The 17,487-nt window shown below is 38.4% G+C and overlaps 1 protein-coding gene across 3 annotated transcripts in view; it reads left to right on the top strand.

The window, feature by feature from the left end:
- The window catches only part of gramd1a (GRAM domain containing 1A), a 63,024-nt gene that overhangs the window by 29,310 nt on the left and 16,227 nt on the right, over positions 1–17,487 (top strand). For 2 of the 3 annotated variants that reach the window (XM_049468891.1, XM_049468893.1), the window contains 4 exons: positions 11,824–12,022; positions 14,411–14,431; positions 14,814–14,898; positions 15,940–16,043. In XM_049468891.1, coding sequence (XP_049324848.1) covers positions 11,824–12,022; positions 14,411–14,431; positions 14,814–14,898; positions 15,940–16,043 — 409 coding nt within the window. Of the gene's footprint in view, positions 1–3,598; positions 4,086–11,823; positions 12,023–14,410; positions 14,432–14,813; positions 14,899–15,939; positions 16,044–17,487 lie in introns of those variants that run through there. The other variant, XM_049468895.1, reaches the window with a different exon arrangement.

Genomic DNA, 17,487 nt, shown 5'->3' with positions numbered 1-17,487 from the left:
TTGCTATTTGCTACTGTTATTCATACTGGTTGTTGAATAACTCCTAGTGGTTGCAGAATAAGATAGATAGATAGACAGACAGACATTGAATAGTATCAAATTGAGAGTAGATACTAGATAATTCATACTGGTCACTGGCTGTTAAATGACTCATACTGGTTGCTGAGGAGATTTTAATGTTAATACATAATTTGTTGGAGTTGCAATATAATTCATACTGACTGTTGAATAACTCATAGTGGTTGGTGAAAAATTAATAGTAGATTTCATCCACTGGGAAATTCATACTAGTTGCTGAATAATTCATACTGTCTGCTGAATAATGTATTGTAGTTGCTATATAATTCATACTGGCTGTGGAATGTCTTGCTGGATAATTGATAGTAGATTTCATATTGTAGTAGCTGAAAAGTTCATACTGTTTTCTATTTGCTACTGTTATTCATACTCGTTGCTGAAAAATTGAGAGTAGATACTAAATATTTCATACTGGTAACTGAGAAATTCATACTAGTTGCTGAATAATTCATACTGGCTGTTGAATGACTGGTTGTTGAAGATTGTAATCTTGCTTTCTGTTGTAGTTGCTATATAATTCATGCTGGCTTTTGAATAACTTACATTGTTTGCAGATTTATTGATAGTAGATACTGAATAATTCATGCTGGTTGCTGGGAAATTTATACTAGTTGCTGCGTAAACAATACTGGCTGCTGATTTACTCATACTGGTTGATTAAGAGACTGTATTGTTGCTAAATAATTCATACTGGTTAGTGAATAATGTGCAGTATTTGCTATATAATGCATAATGGCTGCTTAGTAATTGACAATAGATGCTATATAATTTATACTGTTGAATAACTCATACTGGTTGCTGAACAACTGATTGTAGATACTGAATATGTTGTACTGGTTGCTGGGAAATTCATACTAGTTACTGAAAAGTTCATACTGGTTGCGAAAAAAATTACATTAGTTACTGTATATTTTTTAATAATTAATAAATACTTTATACTTGCTACTGAATAACGCATACTGGTTGCTGAAGAGATTTTAAGGTTGTTGCATATTTAGTAGTTGTTGCTAAATAATTCATACTGGCTGTTGAACAATTAGCAGGAGTTGCTAAATAATTCATACTGGCTGTTGTATAATTAATAGTAGCTACTGATTAAGTCATAGTGTGCCTGCTTAACAGTGTATTGTAGTTGCTAAATAATTCACACTGACTTCTAAAAAGCTTAATGTAGTTACCGATTAAATCATACTGTAGTGGCTACTTAACTCATACTGGTTGGTGGAACAATTGATTGTAAATACTGAATATTTTTGTACTCAATGCTAAAAAAGTCAAACTAGTTCCTAAAAACTTCATACTGGTTACAAAATAATTTATACTGGATGCTGAATAATTTGAAATAATTACTAAATACTTCATACTGTCTGCTGAATAACTCATACTGGTTGCTGAATAATTTATAGAAGATACTGAATAATTCATACCGGTCTCATAATGTTAAGCGGTCTCTTATTTTTTTCCAGAGATGTATATGCAATTGTTTGGATCTTATCGATATGTGTCTTGCCCACAATTAGACTTAATAAAATTACTGCTTTATTACTCTCCACATGGTGGCGCTATGGTCAAATGAATTGGGTTAATAAACTTGCAGTGAAGAAAACACCAATAAATCCATAATTGCAGGTATTTTATTTTTTAGGAGTATTTTATCCTCATCAGTTAAAAAACTCAAAACCCAAAACGAATACTTCTGGTAATTTAGTGTACTTTGGCCTGTTCATGTTCATTAAGGGTCCGAGTTGTTTTGGTGGTCTACATAATATTAGATTTTGATTTTATGGTATTTTTTATGTTATTTTAATGAGTGGTGTACTTTGATAGTAGAATACTTAAAAATACCAATATAAGAATTGCATATTTGTATATATATATGTTATAGACAAGTGGTTAGTTCTCATTGGGGAAGCTGTACCCAACTCTGATGCACTTTGGTCAGTCTCTGATCTGATTGGATTGGACTGGATTGGGTTTTCAAGCACTTTGGAAGTCTGGAACGTCTGGAAGACTGAAAACGTCTCTGAGAAATCTGGAGTAGATCATGTTGAATGGACGTTGAGCTGCTGGCAGTCAAGTCAAACCCAGTGAAAAGGACATAGGATTTCCCACAGAATGCTGGAAAAGGGTCTTTTTCCCCCAGCTCTCATTTACGCTTTAACCTTTTACTCTTTGCCCCCCGGGTGGCTATAGTGGATGGTGAACTGCCCCCTCCCCCGTTTGGCCCTTTGAACTGAGATTACTACAGATCTCCCAGGAAAGCAGATTATGGAGAGGCGACCGGCCATACTGGATTATTGTGTACTCAGCAGTCTGTAAACCTCCGGCGTGGGGCCCGACCAGGGCTGGATTGGGTTGGTTGGGTTTGGTTGGGTTGGGTTTGGGTATGTTGGGTTTTGTTGGGTTTTGTTTGGGTATAAAGGGTTGGGTTGGGTTTGGGTATGTAGGGTTGAATTGGGTTTGCGTATGTAGGGTTTGGTTGGATTGGGTTTGGTTGGGTTAGGGTATGTAGGGTTTGGTTGGGTTTGGGTATGTAAGGTTTGGTTGGGTTTGGGTTGGGGTGGATTGTGTTGGGTTTGGGTATGTTGGGTTGTGTTGGGTTTGGGTATGAAGGGTTGGGTTGGGTTTGGGTATGTAGGGTTGGGTTGGGGTGGATTGGGTTGGGTTGGGTTTGGATTGGCTTGGTTGGGTTTGGGTTGGGTATGTAGGGTTTGGTTTGGTTGGCTTTGATTGGCTGAGGTCTGCATTAAGGTAATTACTCTTACAGTCCACATTCTCATTCACAGCCAGATCTTTAAACCGGACCGGGTCCTGAACGCCTGAGTGAAACGGAGCGTCCTGTAAACGCTGCGCCGCAGGACCGCTAGTGCTCAGTCTTAAAGTCCAGCAGCTCATTTGTTTTAATCCTTGGCCCAATGCAGCAGAAGAGCAGGCCCATCCTCCTCCTCCTCCTGCTGCTGACCAAGATCCTCTTTACTCCTCCCTCCACCCTCCCCTCCCTCCCAGGGTTGCCAGATTTGTTCAGTTTTAGGTAAAATCCTTAAAAAATTAGGGATTTGTTTCATATCGACTGGGGTAGGTGTGCTTTTGCAAGTCAACAAAATTTGGGCTGGTTTGTAATGGAGATTCTCGTTCATTAAAAAGCATAAATGTAGTGTATTCTTGTTTGTCAACAACAAATCAGTTGCATATCTACAAATATTTTTATAACACTGAACAGTTTAGTAAAGTACAATATTGTTTGGTATAAACTATTTGCCCTTTTTTACTTACTTAAACCCAACACAGAAATACTTGGTTGCTGAATATTCAGTGCATCAATTTATTTTATATATATATATATATATAAGCACATTCAAAAAACGGTAGCTCTTTATAAAGCAGATTAAATATTAAATAACGAGTAATATATAAACCTACCACCCCCCCCACACACATTTAGTCCATAATTTGCCATAGATTATTTACCCCGAAGTGAATCAAATCTGACTTGAAATGTCAAATGTGCAAAAAACCCTTAAAAGAATACTGAAGAACACATCTACAAACCCTTATAATAATCAGAATTGACTACCAAATTGCATTAAAAAAATCTTGATTTTACTTTCTTATTTTTGAAAATTTGAGCGTTGCCAACGCGATATAAATCCGATTTAAAAACTGAATTTGACATGTCCCAATAGCCCTGAAAACAGCCCTTTGATTTGAGTCGCTTATATCTGGTAATGTAAATGTACCCTTTTAAACGGATTTCGGCACAATCTGGCAACCCGGCTCCCTCCCCGTCCCTCTATCCCTGCCTCTCTCTCTGTCCTCCTCGCGCGTTGGTGTGTCTCCTCCTCGCCAGCCGGAGAGCGCGTGCAGGGCTGGAAATGTAAAAAAATGAGAATGTTCGAGTTTTAAAAGGCGAAAAGCGCGTGTTTTTGGCATGGATGTGTTTGTGCGGAGCGCGCGCCTGGACTGCAGATTACAGAGCTGATCCCAGAACCATCCAATGAGATGTTCGAGTGAGTAGCCCTCTGTAGGTCATTTAGATGATTTAGTTCATGCATTCGGTTTAGTCTTTGCGCTTTTTAATTTTGCATGCATAAAAACGTGCGGGTGAGCGCGTGAACGCGGCGCGCGGGGTTCTGTAATTTACTGAACGCTGCAGAAACTTGCCCGATGTTACAAATCGGCGCGTGAAGCGGCTAGCTAACGTTATGTACACAAACATGAAAGAGCGAGCGACCGGCACACGCTTTTAACGCGTTTTTAAGACGTTTTTACACAGTTTAACGACTTAAATACAGTCAGTGAAGGTGTTTAAACATGTTTGGGTCGCATTTGAACGATTTAAAGCCGTGCTCGAGCCGTGTTTTGCGTGTTTTGTGCGTGTTTTAGCCGCTCGCGCCCGTGTGTTGTTGTTGTTGAATGTAACTAGCTGATGCTCATTCATTCCGCTGACATTGGCCGCACTGTATAACAGGGCTTTAGCGGTTAGCTCAGCGTTTTGTTGTCGCAAAAAAGCGAACCGTCTCATTTCTACCGGGTTTTTCTTTTGCAACACCAGTATTTCCTTTAACTCTATCATTTAGCGTAAGGTTATGCTTGATACGAGTTTTGTTTTGTTTCTACGACGACTTTTATTTTCTGCTATCAGAGCTAATATAACGTTAAAGCTTCACTGGAGCAGCTGATGTTGATAATGGGTAAGGTGAAGGGGGTTTATGTAGCATGAATCGAGTTGTACTAGAATCCAAACTAAATCCACATATAAAAGTAAATCAAACATGAATAGAAAAGAACAGATTTGACATGCCAGAAAAAAATGGAGAAAAAAAATCAGATCTTAATTTGACTCAATTTGATCAACCATGTATTTTTGTAGATTTGTGTCGCATTAAGGCAAAAAAAGTTGACCACTGAATTGTGTTAGTGACTCAAACTTGAATGAAAATATTGAATTTGACAATAATGTTGAATTTCAAATTAAGACAAAATCTGATTTGACTCATTTCAGCCCTGAAAAGATCAGATTTGACATGTCAAAGAAACCCTGAAAAAAAATCAGATCCTAGTTTGATTTATATTTGACTTACTTAAACCTGGTAGTGTGAACACATCCACAAGCCCTTAAATTATTCAGATTTGTGTCACATTAAGGCAAAAAAAAGTTGCGTTAGTGACTTAAATCTTAATAAAAAAGATTGAATTTGACAGTGAGATTGAATTTCAAATTATGATAAAAAAACTGATTTGACTCACTTCAGCCTAGTAATGTAAACATAGCCAATGTGAATCAAATCTGCCTTAAAATGATTAGATTTGACATGTCAAAGAAACCCTGAAAAAAAAATCAGATCCTAGTTTGATTTATATTTGACTTGCTTAAACCAAGCCCTTAAATTATTCAGATTTGTGTCACATTAACGCAAAAAAAATACTACTGAGTTGCGTTAGTGGCATAAATCTTAATAAAAAAGAATGAATTTGACAGTGAGATTGAATTTCAAATTATGATTAAAAAAAAATGATTTGACTCATTTCAGCCCGATAAACATAGCCAATGTGAATCAAATCTGACTTGGAAAGATCAGATTTGACATGTCAAAGAAACCCTGAAAAAAATCTGATCCTAGTTTGATTTATATTTGACTTACTTAAACCTGGTAGTGTGAACACATCCACAAGCCCTTAAATTATTCAGATTTGTGTCGCATTAAGGCAAAAAAAAGTTGCGTTAGTGACTTAAATCTTAATTAAAAAAGATTGAATTTGACAGTGAGATTGAATTTCAAATTATGATAAAAAAACTGATTTGACTCACTTCAGCCTAGTAATGTAAACATAGCCAAAGTGAATCAAATCTGACTTGGAAAGATCAGATTTGACATGTCAAAGAAACCCTGAAAAAAAATCAGATCCCAGTTTGAGTTATATTTGACTGGCTTAAACCTGGTAGTGTGCACACATCCACAAGCCCTTAAATTATTCAGATTTGTGTCACATTAACGCAAAAAAAATACTACTGAGTTGCGTTAGTGGCATAAATCTTAATAAAAAAGAATGAATTTGACAGTGAAATTGAATTTCAAATTATGACAAAAATCTGGCGTAGACAAAGTGAATCAAACCTTACTTGAAAACTTAAAAAATGGCTGATTTCCACAAACCCTAAAAATAATCACGTTGACTACAGAATTGTGTGATAGTATCCAAACTAGGACCCTGTATATAAGAGACTCACTTTGGCGTAACGTTATGGTTGATATGAGCTTGTGAACCGTATCTACGACGCTAATATGAGCTAATATAAAGCTACACTGAAGCAGCTGATTTTGTTAGCAGTTTAAGGGGGATTGTTAATTCAGTTAGGTGGGACTTTTATCTCTTAAGTTTGTACGTTTCTTATAATCACATAATAAATGTATAGTATATGCTGTTACTTTTTTTTTTAAATACAGGTTTCCGTGGTGTCCGTGAGCTGTTCTGTCAGCTGGTTAGTCTGAAAAGCTGTTCTTTCTTGGGGTCTGTTGAGCTTGTTGAGCTCTTCTCTCTGGTGGTCTGTCGAGCTGTTCGCTCACCGGCCTGTTACAGTCTGTTATTTAGTTGTCGTCTCTCCGGCTGGTCCGTTGAGCTGTTCTCTCGATTGTTTAGTCTGAAAACTGTTCTCTTTTGGGTCTATTGCGGTTGTTGAGCTCTTCTCTCTGGTGGTCTGTCGAGCTATTTACTCACTAGCATGTCAGTCTGTTATCTTGCTGTCATCTCTACGTCTTGTCTGTTGAGCTGTTCTCTAGATTTGTTAGTCTGAAAAAGCTGTTCTCTCCTGGGGGCTGTTGAGCTGGTTGAGCTCTTCTCTCTGGTCGTCTGTCAAGCTGTTCGCTCACTGGTCTTTCAGTCTGTTATGTTTGTTGTTTTAAGCTGTTGTTTTTGAATTGCCAAGATATTCTCTCTGCCAAGATGAGCTGTTCTCCCTGGCCTGAAGAGCCTTTTTCTTTCGTCGAGCTGTTCTGTCTCTAGCCATATTGAGCTTTTCTTTTTCTAGCCTTGTCAAACTATTTTTTGCTGTCCTCTTTTGAGCTGTTCTCTCTTGGGTCTGTTAAGCTTGTTCAACTCTTCTTTCTGGTCATCTGTCTAGCTTTCCGCTTACTAGCATGTCAGTCTGTTATCTTGCTGTCATCTCTACGGCTTGTCCGTTGAGCTTTTCTGTCAATTGCTTAGTCTGAAAAACTGTTCTGTCTTTGGACTGCTGAGCTTGTTGAGCTCTTCTCTCTGGTAGTCTGTCAGGCTGTGCGCTCACTGGCCTGTTAAAGTCTATTATGTTTTTTTTATTATTTAATTGAACTGTTCACTGTGGCATGTTAACATGTTCTCTTAGTAGAGTTGTTCTCTCTCTGGCTTCTCTATCTCTTGTTTAGTCTGTCAAGCTCTTCTCTCTTGACTGATAAGCTGTTCTTTTCCACAGCTTAATTAAACTCACTTTTTGTTCACATTCTGTTTTTTTTTTTTTGTCCAGATGATCTTCCGTTTGCTTTTGTTGAGACATTCTTTTTAACCGTGTCAAACTGTTCTGTTCTTGTTGAGCTGTTCTCTCTGGTCTGAAGAGCTGTTATTTCTTTGCTCTGTCAAGCTGTTTTTTATGGGTTTTTTGGTGCTTGTTGTGATCTTATCTCTTTGCTTTCTTGAGCTGTTATCTGTGGTTTCCTGTCCTGTTCGTTTTCCACGTTGTCAAATTGTTCTTCATCTGAATTGCCAAGATGTACTTTTCCTTCTTTGCCGAGCTGTTCTCTCTCAGGCTATATCTTACTGTTGTCTCTTTGGCTTTTCTGTCTCTTGTTTTTTTTTTGCTTTTTTGCTTGTTTTTTTGCTTTTTTGCTTTCTCTTGGTTTTTTGCTTTCTTGAGCTGTTCTCTGTGGTTTCCAGTCCTGTCTGTTCTCCATGTTTCCAAATTGTTCTTCATCTGAATTGCCTAGATGTTCTTTTCCTTTTTCGCTGAGCTGTTCTCTCTCTCTCTCTGTCTGGCTTGTGCTTTACATTGAGGCATTCTGTCACTTGGTTAGTCTGTCGAGCTGTTCTCTCCGTAGCTTTGTCAAACTCTCTCTGTTTTCTTCTGAACTGTTCACTCTCTTTTTTTTTGTCACGATTATCTTTAATTTGCTTTTGTTGAGACATTCTTTATAAGCCTGTAAAACTGTTCTGTCTTTGGCTTTTTGAGCTGATCTCCATGGTCTGATGCGCCGTTTTCTTTGGTTTGTTAAGCTGTGCTTGCTGAGCTGTTCTTCTGCTGTTTTCCATGCTGGCAGATTGTTTGTCATCTGATTTGCCAAGATGCTTTGCTGAGCTTTGCTGAGCTGTCGAGCTGTTCTCTCTGCAGCTTTGTCTGGCTCTCTCTCTATTTTCTTTTGAACTGTTCACTCTCTATGTTTTTTCCAGATGATCTTGCGTTTGCTTTTGTTGAGACACTCTTTTTAAACTCTGCTGTCGAGCTGTTCTGACTGGCTTGTTGAGCTGTTCTCTCTGGTATGAAGAGCCGTTTTCTTAGTTTTTTTACTTAAAACTATTTTTAAACACGGTTTCTTTTTAAAGTCAGTGTGGCTGTAAGTCTTCAAAACAACTCTAAAGAGAGCTTTACATTACTGAGAACGACTTTGGAGAACTTAAACTTAAAACAGAATTATTGTTATTTTATTTTTTATATTTTAAAACAGTAGAAATGACCCTGAACTGAAGAGTCAGTGTAATAAGGACGCTCAGTATTAACAGGATCAGCGGATGGATTTATATCGTGGTCTGTTAGTGAACTCTATAAACAGCACTTTGTGGATATCTCAGTGTTTTCCTGAGATCTGTGGTCTGATTACGGGCCTGATTTCTCCTCCCTCTCAGTTCTAATCCCTGCTGTTCCTCTTCTTCTTCCTCTGCTCCAGTCAGTGATGATGGTCCTCAGCTCTCTAATAATACCTTCTATTTATGTAGCAGCTGCTTTACATCAGGGATCTGGTTGAACACGAGTAAAGCTGTTCAGACTGAAGTCCTGAGACCGTCTGACCTTCAATTTAACTATATTTAAAAATACTTTATTCCAGTCCATTCATTTTGTGGAATTTCTATTGGTCCATTCACCCTGTTTTTTTTTTTAGCTGTTCTCCTTTAGTCGTTGAGCTTTTCACTCTCAGCTGTTCTCTCTTTGGTTTTCTGAGCTGTTCTCTCTGTGTTTTTTCGAGATGTTCTCTCTTTGGCTTGCTGAACTATTCTCGCATTCGCTTGCTGAGCTGTTCTCTCTTTGGCTTGTCGAGCTGTTCTCTCTTTGGTTTCCTGAGCTGTTCTCTCTGTGTTTTTTCGAGATGTTCTCTCTTTGGCTGGTCGGGCTGTTCTCTCTTTGGCTTGTTGAGCTGTTCTCTCTTTGCCTTCCTGAGCTGTTCTCTCTTTGGCTTACTAAACTGTTCTCGCGTTGGCTTGCCGAGGTGTTCTCGCATTGGCTTGCTGAGCTGTTCTCTCTTTGTCTTGCTGAGCTGTTGTGCCTGTACTGATGAGCTGTATTCTTTGTTTCGTTAAGCTGTTCTCTCTGGTGTATTGAACTGTTCTTCTTTGGGTGTATTAAGTAGTTGTCTCTGAATTGCCAAGATGTTCCCTCTCTAGCTTGGTGAGCTTTTGTCTGATGACCCATTTTCTTTGTTTGTTAAGCTGTTCTTGCTGAGCTGTTCTCTAGCTGTATTTATTCATTTTTTTTGCTTGTCAGCTCTTCTCTCTTTGGATTTGTCGAGCTGTTCTTTTTCCTGCTTCACCAGTCAATTCTTTCTCCGACTTTGTCGAGCTGTTCTTTTTCCGGCTTCACCAATCAATTTTCTCTCTGGATTTGTCGAGCTGTTCTTTCTCTGGCTTCACCAATCAATTCTGTCTCCGACTTTGACGAGCTGTTCTCTCTCTGGCTTGTCTAGCTGCTCTCTCTCTGGCTGCGTCGAGCTGTTCTCTCTTTGACTTTGTCGAACTGTTCTCTTTGATAGGCTTCTTTTCTGTGATCTGTGAAGCTGTTTCCTTTTGGATTTGTGAAGCTTTTCTTTCTACCTCGTTGAGCTGTTCTTTCTCTGACCTATTGGCTTGTTAAAAGCTTCTTAAGCTGTTCTCGGCAGCATGTCAAGTAAAATGTTTATTTTAAATAATATGTTACTAAATATTTCACTACAAAGTGTCCTATATTGCAAACATTTACAGTTACAATCTTAAAATAAAATATTTTTTCAATATAATAGTGACTTTACAGCAGTATTTTTGTATAACAGAGTGGTTTGTTTATATTAAATTCATTTATACTAATTTATTTCCCGTAATTAAGTTCTCAGGACTGTGTGGCTTATATTAAGTGTATATAAATGGCACAGAAATGTCCTGGTTGGTGGTGGACATGTCTTCAGTAGTGCGAGGGCTGGTGATCAGATAAAGCTGTGGGTTTGTGGACAGACGGCCGGGTCGGTTTGGACGCCTCTATTTTACCCGAACGCTGCCTGGCAACCATTGTTTTTATATAAATACAGCTTACCCTGATTGGAGCCCTACACACACACACACACACACACACACCGTGTATACATACACACACAAAGACATATATACACACAATGTACATCCCAACCCAGAGCATCTGCTGGCTTTTCCACAGCGTCCACTGAACTGCTGTAAAAATCAATATTACCCGAGAATGCAGTCAGAGTCACTGCTGTCCAATCAAAAACATGCATCTCCAGTTTTGCTTGTGTTTAGTTTTCTCCATGGTTTGGAACCTTGAATCTCTTCTGTACATTGTGTAAATAATTCTGAATGAATAAGCCAATAGAAATGCTTTAAAATTACGTGGACTATTTTGTATTTTTATGAGCTTTAAACCGCAACAGTTAAATCTCCGCTTCTTAAAATCTTTAAATGGTTCTTTTCAGTGACTGCGCAAGTTTGTGAGAAAAGTCATATCAGAAATAAAAAATGGCACTGCTGAGGTAACTGTGTAGTTAGAATAGTATTTCAGAGGTAAATATATAATAAATATAGCACTTCTGAGAAAAATGTATGATTAGAATCACACTGCTGAAGTACATGTATGATTAGAATAGCAAAGCTAAAGTAAATGTATGATTAGAATAGGACTGCTGAGGAAAATGTATGATTTATAATAGCACTGCTGAGGTAAATGTATGATTAGAATATAATTTCTGAGGTAAACATATGATTAAAATAGCATTTCTGAGGTAAAAGTATAATAAGAATAGAATTTCAGAGGTAAATATATAACAAAAATAGCACTGCTGAGGTTAATGTATAATTAGAATAGCACTTCTGAGGTGAATTTATTATTATAATATAATTTCTGAGGTAAACATGATTAAAATAGCATTTCTGAGGTAAATGTATGAGTAGAAAAGCACTTCTGAGGTAAATGTATGATTAGAACAGCTTTTCTGAATTAAATCTGATTAAAATAGCATTTCTAAGGTATTGTATGATTAGAATAGCATTTCTGAGGTAAATATTTCAATAGAATAGCATTTCTGAGGTAAATGTATGATTGTAATAGCATTTCTGAGTTAAAAATGTTAATGATCAGTATTCAATAAATATTTTTAATTATATATGGATTTTATACATTTAGTAGTTTAAAAAGTAGAAAATACTATTGAAAACCTGGGAAAACCTGTGTTTAATGTTCATTATTCTGCATTATTTTATATTTAAATTGTAATATATTTCTCTCTCTGTCTGTCGATTGTCCCGCAGTACTGCCAGTAACTCTCCTCGCAGCACCCCGGGCAGCTCCCCGTCCCTGCGGCGGCGGGTGCTGGGTGGGCGTGGCGGTGAGGGGGAGGGGTCTGCTGACCGCAGTGCTGGAGGGGGATCTGAAAGTCCCCAGCTCACCACGCCATCGTCCACATCCTCCTACCCAGCCGCCACGCGGCACTTCACACGCAATGCCAAGGTAAGACACGCCCCCTAAACATCAACCAGGACCACAGACTGACAGTAAAACAGAAAAGTGAGCTGTTTCGTTAGTATTTGGACACCCTGTTCTCGCGAAAGTGTGGTTTAGACACCTGATAACCACAGCTTTCCATTACCCTGTTCAGTGTTTTGGGTATTGAGTTATGAGCATTTATTTATTCATTGGTTTAGTTATTTTTTTTTATTGTATTTTTTTTATATATCAATTATTTATCTATCTGTTTATTGATTGATTGCATAGAATTTCATTTAATTTAAAAAAACAGTGAAACACATTTGGACACATCTTAAATTCAGTGTGTTTCCAATATTTAGGGCCTATTTTAAAATGCCCATTTTTGAGGCTTTTTCCGATATTTAAAAATGCATGCAATTTGGCAAAGACCTCAAAGTCCGTGAAAATGTCCAAAAAGTTTCATGGTTCATGGACTTGGGTGTGGTTCAGGAGCTCCATAGCGCCCACAAATGTTGACAATTTCTGGGATCAAGTTTGTCCAATGTGCACCAACTTTGGTTCACCCATTGGCCACTTCATACACAGCAAGAATCACTTGGTTTGACTTCACCCAACAGGAAGTCGGCCATTTTGGCAGGAAGTCGCAAAATAAAAAGGGTTACAATGATTGAAAACTCATAAAACTTTACAGGCCAGTTTGGTTTTGGCTGTCCATTGACCTGAAATTGTAATTTCGTATATTCATATATTATTAGCTCTCTAGCGCCACCTATTTTATTATTATAGAGTCTATTAGATATCCAGACTTCTCTGTGCTGGCATCAAGGTGGTGGAATGAACTTCCACTGGTTGTCAAAACTCTTAAAAATTGGCATACTCAATACTCAAAGTTCTCCAAATGATTAAGAAATATTTTGAGGACTCTACAGCGCCCCCTGGTTGTTTTGGGCTTTAATAAATTAGCTTTGGCTGTCTCAAAGATTCTCCAATATTCTCGATTTTTGGTAGAAGCATAGATATTACGATACCACATATTACCGTATGCCAATTGACCTCCTCATACACAACCAGAATCTTTTGGTTATATTCGCCTTTATACAACAGAAGTCGGCTATTTTGGCAGGATGCCAAATAAAAGTTTGTTGTGGCATTTTAGGGCGGTTACAATGATCAAAAGCACATAAAACCTCACATGCCTATTTGACTTAGGCCGTCTTTTGATCAGAAATTGTAATTTCTTATATTCGTTGTTTTATCAGCTCTCTAGTGCCACCTATTTTATATGACATTTATGGGAAGCTCAAAGCTCTTAAAATTGCCACACTGGCACATTGGCAGTTCTCAAAATGATTAAGATATATTTTGACAATTTTCTCATATGTAGCTAGCCGACTCTACAGCGCCCCCTGGTTGTTTTGGGCCAATTAATTAGCTGCGGCTGTCTCAGAATTTCTCCAATATTCTCGATTTTTGGTAGAAGCATAAATAATATGTCACACATATTACCTATTAGCTTGTATTAGCTCCGTGAATGAGGTAGGCATGATACGACTTTATGAATTGGTAAAAAGGTAAATGTGATTAACTAATTGTTTCGTAAAAAAAATTCTGTCTGTGTCCAAAAGTGTTAAACAAACGAGAATATATATTATATTTTACTTTCTTCAAAGTTGCTCCTCTTGTTTAGATGATCAGTTTCGAACATCTCTGCTGGATTTTCTCAGTCAGTTTTATGAGGTAGAGTCACCTGGAATTCAGGCTTTCAGTTAACAGCTGTGCTGAACTCATCAAGAGTTAATCACTTGAATTTCTTGCCTCTTAATAAAGTGTTTGAGAGCATCAGTTAAAGTAAAGTAGTGAAGACAAAAAAGTAAAGGAAAAAAATCAGTCAAAAACGTTACAATGATGGAACTGGCACTCATCAGGAACGCCCAGGAAAGAAGGAGCAAGAGTTTCCTCTGTTTTACAGGATAAGTTCATCAGCGTTTCCAGCCTCAGAAACCAAAAGTTAACAAACAGCTCCCCAGATAAGAGTATCTAAAGAGTAACTTTTAAGTTACTACAGGATTCCTTATGTGTTCCTTCATAGTCTGGATCACTTAGTTATTCATTTACTATGTAGGGGAAACTGTTAAACCACAATCTGATTTGCGATGTGTTCATGAAGTTTAATACATTGTAGCTATTTTAATTTGTGAACAGCTCTATCTGTCTGTAGTAATTCTTTGATTCTGTGTTTTAATACTCATAACTCCATCGTCCACATAAAACACTTTTAAGCACAGAGTTGTGCTTTGGTTCAGAAAAACTTTCAGACTGAATTCATTCCCATTTTGGGTGGACTGACCCTTTAAAAATAATTTAATCATATGTGTTTTCTTTTCTTTTTCTTTTTTTTATGTGTTTCAGAAAATGCAAAGCTGGTACAATGTAAGTATATGGGTGTGGTGTTACTGTGGGGTTAATTACCTTCCTCCTAGCTATCTTATTTCACTATTTTACATTATTGTCTCATCCCCCTCTCTCTCTTTCTCTTTCTCTCTCTCTCTCTCTTTCTATCTCTCTCTCTCTGTCTCTCTCTCTCTCTCTCTGTCTCTCTCTCTCTCTCTCTCTCTTTCTCTCTCTCTCTCTGTCTCTCTCTCTCTCTGTCTCTCTCTCTCTCTCTCTCTCTCTTTCTCTCTCTCTCTCTGTCTCTCTCTCTCTCTGTCTCTCTCTCTGTCTCTCTCTCTCTGTCTCTCTCTCTGTCTCTCTCTCTGTCTCTCTCTCTCTCTCTCTCTCTCTCTCTCTCTCTCTCTCTCTCTCTCTCTCTCAGGTACTCAGCCCCACCTACAAGCAGAGGAACGAGGACTTCAGAAAAATCTTTAAGAAACTCCCGGATACTGAGCGTCTGATAGTGGGTGAGTAGGTTTGGGTATCATTTAGGAAAGTTTGGATTTGTCGTTGCTGTGAGGATTTGATTGCATTCTGCATCTTCTCCAGAGAGTCCTATTCTATTAAGAGATTACTAGATAAGCTGTGTGTGTGCCTTTGCACATCTGTGTTAAAAATGGGTGCAACTTAACTCTTATAAGGTGCATTTTAAGCAACACTAGTAAGGAACAGGGGTGTCATCATGTTTCCCTTCTAATGTTGAAGCTGGGGGAAGTGCCTAAGTAAACAAAACTGTAATTCTTAAAAAAAAAAAAAATAATAATAATAATAATAATAATCTTTTAAAGTTAAACAAGTGCTGGATGTTAATCTACAAAGACTCCTGAAAAAAAGTTTTTTTCATCAGTGAAGTGCTTCCGTTTATTTACAGTAAGCTTAAAATGCCAGTATTTTGTCCAAAGGTCCAAAGAGCTCTAGCCGAGGTTAGCAGCGCTACCTAGTTCTAGTTAGCAGCGCTAGGCAGCCCCGGTTAGCAGTGCTAGGCAGCCCCGGTTAGCAGCGCTAGCTAGCTCTAGTTAGCAGCGCTAGCCAGCTCCGGTTAGCAGCGCTAGCCAGCTCCGGTTAGCAGCGCTAGCCAGCTCCGGTTAGCAGCGCTAGCCAGCTCCGGTTAGCAGCGCTAGCCAGCCACGGTTAGCAGCGCTAGCCAGCCATGGTTAGCAGCGCTAGCCAGCTCCGGTTAGCAGCACTAGCCAGCTCCGGTTAGCAGCACTACCTAGCCCAGGTTAGCAGCGCCAGCCACTGTAATTCAGTGGAGAGGCTTTACTGCTCTTTACAACCTGACTGGTAGAATTTATACACGAGGCACACTGATGATTTTGGGGAAAATGAAAGGATTTTAGGTTCGTCTTCTAGCGCAAAAAATACATTAGTGTTCTCCTCCAAGCGTGTTGAGCCTTTATTCTCTCAGCACAGGTAGCATTGTGTGATGGGATGATTTGATGTGTGTGTTAGCTGAAGTCTGAACTGTGTGTGTGTGTGTGTGTGTGTGTGTGTGTGTGTGTGTGTAGATTACTCGTGTGCTCTGCAGAAGGACATTCTGCTCCAGGGTCGTCTTTATCTGTCTGAGAACTGGATCTGCTTCTACAGCAACATCTTCCGCTGGGAAACCACTGTACGTATAACACACACACACATGCACACCATACCTGTCAAGTTTTAGATTTCAAAATAAGGGATATTTTCCTCTGTCCGCTTAAAGCCGTCCCACCAGCCCAACGAAGGTTCAGTATCTCTTACATTTTAAAACAGGTTTACAAAAAATCTAAAATAACCACATGTGAACCATTTACACACTACAATTAGATTATCAGAATCTGAACATGTTGTGGACATTCCTACATATGCCATTCTTTTAATACAGCCAAATTAAAAACCCTTTTCTATATCTTTTTTTATTTAAGATTTCATGTCTTTTTTGTAATAAATGCACTCTTTTATATGATATATTTTTTATTTATTTAATGGATTTAAAATTGAACAAAGAGTGCACAAATTCTGCAAAATGACTGTTGGTGACCTAAAAATGGTATTATGAGCTTTTACTAAAAGGACATGGACCAGATATATTCCATCAGTAAAAATTAGTCCTAATGGGCCTACACAATTAATCGTTTTTAATTAATACTTCTTTCTTTTGATCACTCCACCCCTGATTAGTTCAGTTAATGTCGGTCCTCTCCACATTTCTAGTTAAACTGAGTCACAAGCTGTAATGTTTTTTATTTTAAAAGGTTTAATCTGTGTGTTTTATTTCGGAGTATTTTTAAGCAGCTATCAGAAAAATCTCATCACAGTTTCCATGATTAGACTACCGTTACCTTTCTTTTAGAAAAATCGCTGTATATCCAGATCTGTTTTAACATCAGCTGCTCCGACTAGCTGCCTGAACTCTGACCCTCCTTTGCAAGCTGATTGGCTGTTTCTCCTGAAAGGCGGGACTTTCTCCTTGAACCGGCTCCACGATTGGTTAAGAGACACAGAGCGGCCAGTGCCCTGTCTCCTCAATAATATATATTTTTTAATCTTAATATAATAAGGGAAATTTACGGGAAAATACTAATACGGGAGGACGGCGGGAAAGAGGAGTAAAATACGGTAGTTTCCCGGCCAAAACGGGAGACTTGACAGGTATGCACACACACACACACACACACACACACACACACACACACACACACACACACACACACACACAGAAGTATATGGTGAGGTGACTGTTGCTTTATCACAAGTTAATCAGTATAAATGTTTATGGATGTTAGAGCCAGTTGTAACCAAAAAAGAATACCAAAATAAATAATACTTAAATAACAATAAGCAATAATAAGCATCTCGTCATCAGCGTCCTGTAGATACCATCCTGTAGGTAGCATTCTGTGGACAGTGTCCTTTGGGCAGTTTCCTTCGGGCAGTGTCCTGTAGACAGCATCCTGTGGGCAGTGTCCTGAGAACAGCATCCTGTAGATAGCATCCTTTGGGCATCATTCTGTCGGCAGTGTCCTGTAGGTAGCATACTGTAGACAGTGTCCTGTACACGGCATCCTGTAGGTAGCGTC

The sequence above is a fragment of the Astyanax mexicanus genome, chromosome 1, assembly GCF_023375975.1.
Source record: "Astyanax mexicanus isolate ESR-SI-001 chromosome 1, AstMex3_surface, whole genome shotgun sequence".
Lineage (NCBI taxonomy): Eukaryota > Metazoa > Chordata > Actinopteri > Characiformes > Acestrorhamphidae > Astyanax > Astyanax mexicanus.
Note: the sequence above shows the minus strand (reverse complement) of the source record. Positions and strands in the feature narration are given on the sequence as shown.